The 10,058-nt window shown below is 41.1% G+C and overlaps 1 protein-coding gene across 1 annotated transcript in view; it reads right to left on the reverse strand.

Annotated features, from left to right (window-relative positions):
• The window catches only part of atrx (ATRX chromatin remodeler), a 54,183-nt gene extending 51,259 nt beyond the window's left edge, over positions 1 to 2,924 (reverse strand). The window contains exons 1-3 of the mRNA XM_079511241.1: positions 2,721 to 2,924; positions 239 to 297; positions 2 to 57 (exon numbers count right to left, since the gene is read on the reverse strand). Of these exons, the coding sequence (XP_079367367.1) occupies positions 2 to 57; positions 239 to 286 (104 nt within the window). The 5' untranslated portion in view covers positions 287 to 297; positions 2,721 to 2,924. The remainder of the gene's footprint in view (position 1; positions 58 to 238; positions 298 to 2,720) is intronic.
• Between the last annotated feature and the right edge of the window lie 7,134 nt (positions 2,925 to 10,058).

Consider the following 10,058-nt stretch of genomic DNA (forward strand, 5'->3'; position numbering starts at 1 on the left):
CCTCTTAGAACGAGAAGAGGAAGAAGGCTTCATGTTTTCTGTTGAGCTCCCAGGTTGCTTGGAGGGGGAAGCATAGGACAAGCATGAAAATGTAGCAATGCAAACATTCTCCATAGAAAACTTAAATTCAAACACATCAAATACAATGTGTCCATACAAAATTGCCTTTTTTATAACAGATTATTGTTAATTTCAGGAAATTACCAGAAATGTTCACCACAAAATAAGCCAATCTCACCTCCTGTGCGATGTCTGCCATTTTATCTAGGATTTCAGAAGAAGCCATGCGCAATTTACCTGAGAAGAAAATGAAGAAAAAAGACGACATGAGTCATATTCAAACACAGACAGACAATTTGTATTCACACGGAAAGATAAAGAAGAATGTTTAAGTAATAAACTCCTCCTGTGACAAGTGGCAGTGATAATCTAGAGGTAGACAGCTAAATCTGGGTCACGTTATACTGGTGAATTGCAGCCTCTATTACCAGTTCGGAAATGTAAACTTTCACGTCATCAAACATCAAAAGCACCACTACCCAGGAGCTGTTAAAAAGAATACTGCTATGGAAGAAGATTTTTTGAAAACATGCTCTGCATCACTGAATCTGTTGAATGAAGTGAACACATCAAACACAGATGACACTTGTTCATCAGTAAAGAAGCCATCGGATGGTGTTGAGTTCACATCATCTGGGGGATTTTTTTTATTTAAAAGAAGTTAGTTAGTTTGTTAAGTAATGTTAGTTCATGGTATTTACGGTATTTTAAGTACTTGATTATAAAGGTCTTATTTAGGTTAATTACAAAAAATTGATGTCACTAAGGACAGATAGCAAATAGTGCAGCTAACATTGTACACCAGGGCACATCATTAATTTATGACTAGCAGTAAGGATGATAAGCGTAGAAAATATTATGTGTATTGACTTGTGCATACAGTACAGTAACAAACAGGGATACCCTATTTGATAACAAAGTCAAGGATGTGTAGGCTATCATTGATACAAAGCTTATACAAAAAAAACGTGTCGTCAGTGTTCAGAAAGATACACATTTCAACATGTACATGATACATTTAACTAATTTTAAAATGAAGATTCCTCGGATCAATCAATCAATCAATTAAGGGGTACAATATGGCGGCGGGACGGGCCACTGTTTACATTTTGCGTCATCATAATGTGCGCGTGATGATTAGATGTTTATCCATCAGCTCAGGAACGCAAACAGGAAGCGGCGATAGGGAACATGCGAACTAACACCACGTTTGTCTGCCCGCCATGTAGGAAGTTATTAAGCGTTGTTATTATTAACTAATTGATCACACACGAAACATGATTCAACACATTGAGGCATGCAATAGTGATTCTTCTTTGTGGATTTATACGAAAGGCTGCGTTGCCGCCATGTTTCCCCCCCCAAAACCAACGCCAAGCTATGTCTTATTGTAGCATGCTGCCGGAGCCATACCTTTATGTTCTTGCACATATAGCTTTTATAACATTATCGTTGTTCATATCGATCTGCAGCCTAGAGCACTGACACCATTTTACGATCATCACTGTGTTAGCATCCTCCCAAGTATAACCGTTGGTTGGGCACCATCCATTATTATATCCCTCCCGCGCGCTCTGCTTTCCGACATCCTACTGATCCTAGGTTTCCCCGGCAACCCTGCAGTTCCAATGCATGACCCCCCCCTCCTCCTCCTCCACACACATGCATTAAAACATGCAACAAACTGTAACAGGCCTGCCTGCTGCCTGCCACTGCAATGGCATCGGGTCTCCCCGTGGCTGCTGCTGCTGCGCTGCTGCAGCAGTGCCACAACTAGCCCCAATACGTTCCCTCAGTCCCTACGCTCATCCTGTAGCTACAGAATACAGAATTTAGGGTAGGGACTGAGGGAACGTATTGGGGCTGCTATGCCACAACATTCATTCTAGCTAAACTAGCTTAGAAGCAGCGGTGCATCATGATTTGCAAGCCGGGGGTTAAAAAGCTAGTTAGTTAGCCGAGCTTAGCTTAGCTATAGCCTGTGATGGCTAACGTTATCTCTCACTATAAAACCGGCTGATGTTTCAGTTTAGTGAAAAAGCCAAAAGGTTGGGTTAAAAAAAACACGCAAGTTTAATATCACGCGCGTTACCACGGCTTTAGTGGAATACCGTGCCAGGACCGGTCGTCGTCTTAATCAATAAGAGCTGTGCTCTAATTATGAAACGATGGAGTTTTATTTACTCTTGATGTTAAGAAGAAGAAAAGGATTACCGGTGGCTGCTGCTGCGCGCTGACCGACTACCGATGGATGAGTCAGTGGCGTCACAACAAAGCGTCCTCCTAATAGGATGAGAGTACCGGAAGTCGCTTCTCTTCGCCTCCCTCTCTCTCGCGCGCGTCGAAAACATCAGATCCATAAGCTCTCACGCGTGCGCGTTGGGGACGCGACGTGGGCCTGCAGATCTGATGCTTTCAACGCACTTGGCGCAAACGCTCGGTTGCTTGTGACGTAAAAGTCTCATCCTCGTTTAATTCCACCAGAGCATTACGTTCGTCGCGAACAAGCCCCCTCCGTCCACTGCCGCCCAGAGGGTAGCCGCTTAGCTTAGCATTAGCATTTAGCACGCCAGAGCATCAATGCAAAACAAGGCTCCTCCGTTCTCCCTTAATATAAAACCCAACCGGATTGATGCTTCTTTGGCTTTTTCCAACCCTACCTTTTCTCCGTCGTCATTTCTTGGTTGAAAGAATGCGCACACGGATATTAGATTGCGGCTGGTCGGAGCCGGTTCAAAGAGCCCCTTTGAAATGTTTTAAGTGGCTGTCTTGGAACCGAGAAAGAATAGTGAACAAACTCCGGGATTTTTTTTCTCCTAGTGGAGACAAAGCGACGAGGGGACCATCTTACCGGATGGTTTGCTGTGGAGCCGACGCGATAAAATGGCGCATCTGGTCCAATTCCTATCGGCCAATCCCATTGGTTGTCCACGCCAGAGAGTACTGCGTTCTGATAGGTCCATGCCGAAGTGGGAGGGTCAAAATCATAATAATAATAACGTTAACCTTTATTTGTCCATCCATCCATCTTCAACCGCTTATCTGTAGTCTAGTCGCGGGGGCAACAGCTCCACCAGGCGTTCCAACTAATACCAGTGAGTCGATGTAATGTAAACCTTTATTTGTATAGAACATTTTAAAACAGTTTAAACATTATTCACATAGCATATGATGGACCCTGTGGTTGTAAACAAGTGTAATGCTTCATGGTGTCGTCCACAGTAACACAGTTTTTGTATTGACTTGTGCTTTCATTTGAAATGTAATACATTTCAGTGGCTTGGGAGACGGGAGTCTCTGAAACGCCACCTAAGCCAATGGGAGTGCCTCCTAAGCCCTGAAAGGCCGCAACGAGCTAACTGGAGCTACAGAACAAAACACAGTGATTGAACCAACAAAGGCACATCGGAAACGAACGCAAACAACGGCCGCAAGGTTGTCACAGAGAAACATACATGTAAAAAAATAATAGGGAAAAAAACGGTGGACAGATGCACAACGGCGAGCGCTTAATTGTTTCACCTGGCAGTTAATGTTACGCGTGTCATTCTTGTTTTTTGTTTTGTTTTTTGTCAAAGTTTTCCTTTCACCATCCTGCTCGTAGGGTTAAAAATATAACTTTTTGGGGACACAAGCCAATATATATAGCAAATGTTATTTAAAGAAGTTATTTCTTTTGTGAGATTATATGTGAAGGCTGCCAAGGATCACATATCGTACTCGATTATAATGTAGGTTACTGATGGAATGGCATTTATAGGAATAACATCCAATAAAATGTGGATCCGTTTCTAAAATTGTGTTTTTCTCGTTTTATTTAACCATTTCATGCAGTGAAAGGATCTATCAATGAAAAGATGGTTTGGAAGATCTCCAAAACCACCAGGGGCGACTGTGGCTCAAGAGGTAGAGCAGGTCGTCCAATGATCCATGGGTCAGCGGTTCGAACCCCGGCTCCTCCTGGCTACATGTCGAAGTGTCCTTGGGCAAGACACTGAACCCCAAATTGCTCCCGATGTGCTGGTTGGTACCTTGCATGGCTTCCGCCACAATCGGTGTATGAATGTGTGTGTGAATGGGTGAATGTAATGCACAATCTATGTAAAGCGCCTTGGATAAAGGCGCTATATAAATGCACCATTTACCATTTTTTACCACCAGGGTGTCAGACAACATTTCGGTTCGGCAAATATGTCTCTTCTAAAACCTTTTTCAAATCATCTTCAGATCACATGGTCTCTAAACAGTCACTGTTGAAGGAGCTGCATCACTCTATGTCAGCACTGACACTTAACCACTTCAAGTTTAAATGCTATATCGTTGACCGGAGTCCCTCAGGGCTATAGTGGATTGTCTGTTTACTTATATTGTGGCCAAAGCTTTCACTAAAAATAGCCAATCTGTTTGGCTGCGGAGAGTCTGACTGAATTTCGGCCACATTCATCTCTGTATAAGAGCAGAGAAGCATGTGATATAACAAGACAAATGGATCCATAGTTTTAATTTCTAAAAATCACTCTAATCATCGGACATCATGGTGGTCCCTTATTGTCCAAGGGTTCCTACCGACATACTTATGCGCATTTGCTCAGACACATATGACGTAAATTCTCTGTTCATTGTCAATGGCATTTTTAATGTTTGTTCAGACAAAACAAACATTTGTTCTCCATTCATTGTCAATGACATTTGTAATGTTTGTTCAGACAACACATAACATTAAAGCTGTATAGGAGGGGATAGTCCCCCTCAAAAAAGACGCTTTTAACGTGACGTCATGTAACTATTTCCGTGTGAAAGCTGCATTGAAGATAAAATGGTTTGGAAGATCCCCCAAAACACCCCCGGAGGGGATCAGAGAGGCATTTGACAACATTTCTACCTACGTTAGCAGCAAGTGACTCACTATTTTCCAATCAATGATCATCTGCTCAATGGTCCTTAGATGGATGGACGGATCGATGGATCGATTGATTAAATGTTTGTCCTTGAACAACAAAATATTTGTAGTGGCATCAATCCAATGCAAAAGAAGATTAAGTGTATAGAAATAAATTATAAATAATTTATTGAGAGAGAGAGGGGGGGGGGGGGGGGGGGCACTAAGATTTAGAGTTCAACATAATAAAATCAGAGTGGAAAAACGCTCTTGAATCTGGTGTATTTGGTCCAGAGGCATTTAGCCCTCTCTGAGTGAAAAATCACACCTGTGTGAAGTGTGGGGTGATCTTATCATCATACATCATCTCATCTCAATCAGAATTTGCATCCTCACTTTCGTTACGCAATGGTAAACCTGTCATAGTAATATGTTTGTCAGTCACACATTTTCCTCAAGCTATAAGCCGTGACACAAAGCTTCACGCTAATTTATGATGAATATATATATATATATATATATAGAGAGAGAGAGAGAGAGAGAGAGAGAGAATCTGTATTGATTATTATTATTAACAATAATAACAGAGGTTCATAACAACTTGTATACCGGTACTTCATTGACAAGATTCCCCTAGAGGTCCGTACTTAGCCCCCTTCATTCTTATACAAGTCTACAGTACACCAATTCTCTTCGCTCTACATACAAGCTCACATTGTGAGTTTGTAGAACTGCTAATTTTTGCTGAATGTTTGCCTATTTTTGCAGAATGTTATGACAGAAGAAAGAAAGAAAATGACTTTGATGAGCCTGATGGCAGGTCCTTATTTGGTCATCAGAAAGATCATGACATGAATCTGTAATCTCAGTCTTCATCAGGATGTGTAGTGGTAGTCATACATCATCTCATCTCAATCAGAATTTGCATCCTCAACCTTCGTTTGTGTTACGCAATGGTAAACCTGTCATAGTAATATTTTTGTCAGTCACACATTTTCCTCAAGCTATAAGCCGTGACACAAAACTGACCACATTTTATCTTCACCACCAGTTGATAATTTCCTGCCGTTTCCAAGAGCTTCACTTTATGCTAATTTATGATGAATGTGGGTATACTCAAGCAGTTGTCCCATAGTGCATGATCTATTCACATACAAATACACACACATTTTTATATAAATATATATATATATATATATATATATATATATATATATATATATATATATATAGAGAGAGAGAGAGAGAGAGAGAGAGAGAGAGAGAGAGAGAGAGAGAGAGAGAGAGAATCTGTATTGATTATTATTATTAACAATAATAACAGAGGTTCATAACAACTTGTATACCGGTACTTCATTGACAAGATTCCCCTAGAGGTCCGTACTTAGCCCCCTTCATTCTTATACAAGTCTACAGTACACCAATTCTCTTCGCTCTACATACAAGCTCACATTGTGAGTTTGTAGAACTGCTATTTGTTGCTGAATGTTTGCCTATTTTTGCAGAATGTTATTATGACAGAAAGAAAGAAAATGACGTTGATGAGCCTGATGGCAGGTCCTTATTTGGTCATCAGAAAGATCATGACATGAATCTGTAATCTCAGTCTTCATCAGGATGTGTAGTGGTGTGAGAGTGTGAGCATTTGGTAGTGTACAGTATATAAGCAACCAGTGTTTGAGTGTATATTAGTAAGCTTTCCATCTCAACTTGACAATGAGCTGTACCTCAGCCATGAAGATTGTTTGGATCCTCTCTCTGACATTCATGATGGTCTACACAGCACCACATAACCATACATTTAATCCCATGAAACACCTGAAGGGAAGTCAAGTAAAAACAGTCCAAAATAACCACGTAAGTTATGTTCAGTGTTGCAGAATCTTCAGTGTCATTGTTTAATCATGATTTATCCAATTGGGCAAATGTGTCATTTCTAAGAGCTTTTTTCAATCTCTGATTTCTAAACAGCAGGCACTGCTGTTGAATCACCGTAATCGTAATCACAAGCTTCGTGAAATGAAAGATGATGTAAAAATGATAAGAGAAAATCACACGGTAAGCTACATTCAGTGTTGCAAAATCTTGCATACAAAAAAATCGATATGATTTAACTACATTTGAAAATGTGTAATTTCTAAAAGATTTGACCAATTCTCTTCTTTTCTTTTAACAGGAGCTATTGAGGGAGTTTATCTACCCACAACCATGCATGGTATGTTTTCCACAAACTGTAATGAACTGTTCTTAACATATATAGTTTGGTATTGTTGTTACTAGTAATCTGCTGTTTCTAGATGTTTTAATAAAACATCCAGTGTTATCACAGCAGCATCATGTTGCATCGTGTGTACTTGATGAAGCTTCACTCCTGACTCCTATTTTAACCCTGACAGAAACAAAATTATTGCATATTGTTATATTGATATTACTTATTCTGTAATTCTGTCTTCTTCCCATTAGGAGAATCTCTCGAATTTCCTCTGTTTGGTTGAGAAGAGACTGAAAGAATTTCTAGAACATCACAAATCTCTGAACGGCACAAAAAAACAACTTTCCAGACTTCCACATCTCCAACTTGGCCTGAAGGTGTTCAATGATAATGAGGTAAGCAGAAGTCTCCCAAATCCAGTGTTTACCTATACAGTAGTCTGGGGCAGCTGTGGCTCAGCTGTGGAGCAGGTCGTCCAATGATCCGTGGGTCTGCGGTTTGAATCCCGGCTCCTCCTGTCTTGGCTGTCTACATGTCGAAGTGTCCTTGGGCAAGACACTGAACCCCACATTGGCTCCAATGAGTCGGTCGGTGCCTCGCATGGTAGCTTGCCACCATTGGTGTATGAATGTGGGAAGTGAGGACGCTGGCATCGACTGTTTGCCACTTCATCTCCCGATGTATGAATGAATGGATCATTGTGAAGCGATTTGAGCACTTGGAAAAGTGCTATAAAAATGCAATCGATTATAGTTTCACCAACATTCACACGCTGCTTATTTTAATATGCTTTTATGCAAACTAGAAATATATGTGTGTACAATATAATGTGTTCATGTTGCTCTTGTGTTTTGGTTTTCTTTATTTCATGGGGAGGGTCTCAATTCAAATTATATTGTCATAAGCAATTGTTATTTTGTCTTGGATGCAGGGTACGAAGTGTGAGCTGAGTCATTCCCAAAGAAAACAGACACTGTTCAAATTTCTGGACAATATCACAAAATGTATCGACAGGGAGGAGGATTGTCCAGACACAACTATCCATCACTGAACAACTATCAATTGTAGAAATATGAATGTTCCTATTTATGCGGTAATAAATTATTAACATATCCGGTGTGTGTTATGTGAATTGTGTATACCATATACAGCAACATCAACAATGATGGCAAGCTAATTTCTGCTAGGCTTGGGTACCTCAGGGGTAAAGTAGCCTACCTGTGTGTTAGCCTACCTGTGTGTACACCACCATGTAGTCTAGTAGCCTGGCTTGGCCAGCCTCATAGCGGGGATTCACTGAAGATTCTTCCCCGGGAGGAAGCGTCAGTGAATCCATCATATGAGTCTGGCCCCGCCAGGCTAGGAGTCTAGGGGTTTGAATCCAATGTGGTGCATCCGGCTTGCCGGGTGTCTATACGAACACAACTGCCCGCAGTGCCTGTGTTTGAGGGAAGGAAGCTGGGTGGGAAGGGTGATCTTTGTCACTGCATGTACACCTACAGCAGGTGTTGTCAAGTATGTTTGGCCTCGGGCCAAACTCTTTCAAAGACAGTATGGTGGGCCTGAACAAAATCAATGGCTAATTTAGGACCTGGAACCTTATAATGATTTGATTTATTTAGCACAATATAAAACGATACAAAAAGGAAATACGTAGAATACAAAAAAAAGAAAGAACGTGCAAGGAGGAGGCAAGAAGCCCAAATCGCTTAACTATATTTTTCTAAAAGTGAATACATGTGTGTGGTATACCATATTATAACAATAGATAGACAACCATGTGTTGTGGAATAAAATGTTACAGGTGCAGGCAGGCCTCATCCTTGAATGTGGCACTTATTTAATTCATCAAAACGTTTGAAAAGAAGATTTTATCTGGAGACAGTCATGCTTCTTTTGGAACAAGAGTTCTTTCATGGTCAACGGTCTCTTAACACGGAGAGAAACAATGTATCATTTATTTTATCCAAAAAACAGCCTTCTTCCACCTCAGCAACATTGTAATTGCCTGCCCACACTTCATCCCACAGTGACCACACGTCTCACACTGTTGCAGAGACAGACTCATTTGCGCCTTCATTACATCACTCGATTACTGCAAAGCCATGTTGGAAAGAAATTGGGCCACGTATTAGTTCCTGTATTAAGGCTATATGTCCCAATCTGCTCAAAGTGAGTCATGGTGCTGATATTGTGCATGTTGGCTCACTGGAAACACTCTGCTACAACAGCAGTGGGTCTCAAAGTCTGGTCCACTCCAGGTACCCTCATGCCCTATTCTGCCCTGCAGTATAAGGCTATGGGACTTTCGGTTTTAAATCTCAAATTTAAATCAGACCAGCCTCTCCTCTTTAGTGGAAATCTCAAAAACGTTTGACCTGCTCACCAATACAAAGACGGGTTGTGTCAATAGAAAGCCTACTTTCCTTAGTGGACGCACTCTGCGCCCCCCACCACACGTATAAACGGTACTTTTTGGCCAAAAAGGGATTTTGTTTCCACCGGGAAAAAAAATACTTTTAGTTACTCCAATGCGCCTCATAGAGAATATTTTTCCTCTGGTGAAAAAAATCCCTTTCTGGCGTACCATCTGGCGTACCATTTATACGTGTGGTGGGGGGCTCAGAGTGCGTCCACTAAGGAAAGTAGGCTTTCTAATGACACAACCCGCCTTTGTTTTGGTGAGTAGCAAAAACGTTCTTTTAAAATACGCTAAAGAGGAGAGGCTGGTCTGATTTCGATTTGAGATTTAAAACCGAAAGTCCCATAGCCTTATACTGCAGGGCAGAATCGGACCAGAGCTACTCATGCCCCTACATGTGTGTAACACTAACTGTAGTATTATAGAAGTAGCATACATGAACCAGCAGGGGCAGACTGGAAACAAAAGCCTGCAAATTTCAATTA

This window comes from Electrona antarctica (genome assembly GCF_951216825.1).
Source record: "Electrona antarctica genome assembly, chromosome: 1".
Taxonomy (NCBI): domain Eukaryota; kingdom Metazoa; phylum Chordata; class Actinopteri; order Myctophiformes; family Myctophidae; genus Electrona; species Electrona antarctica.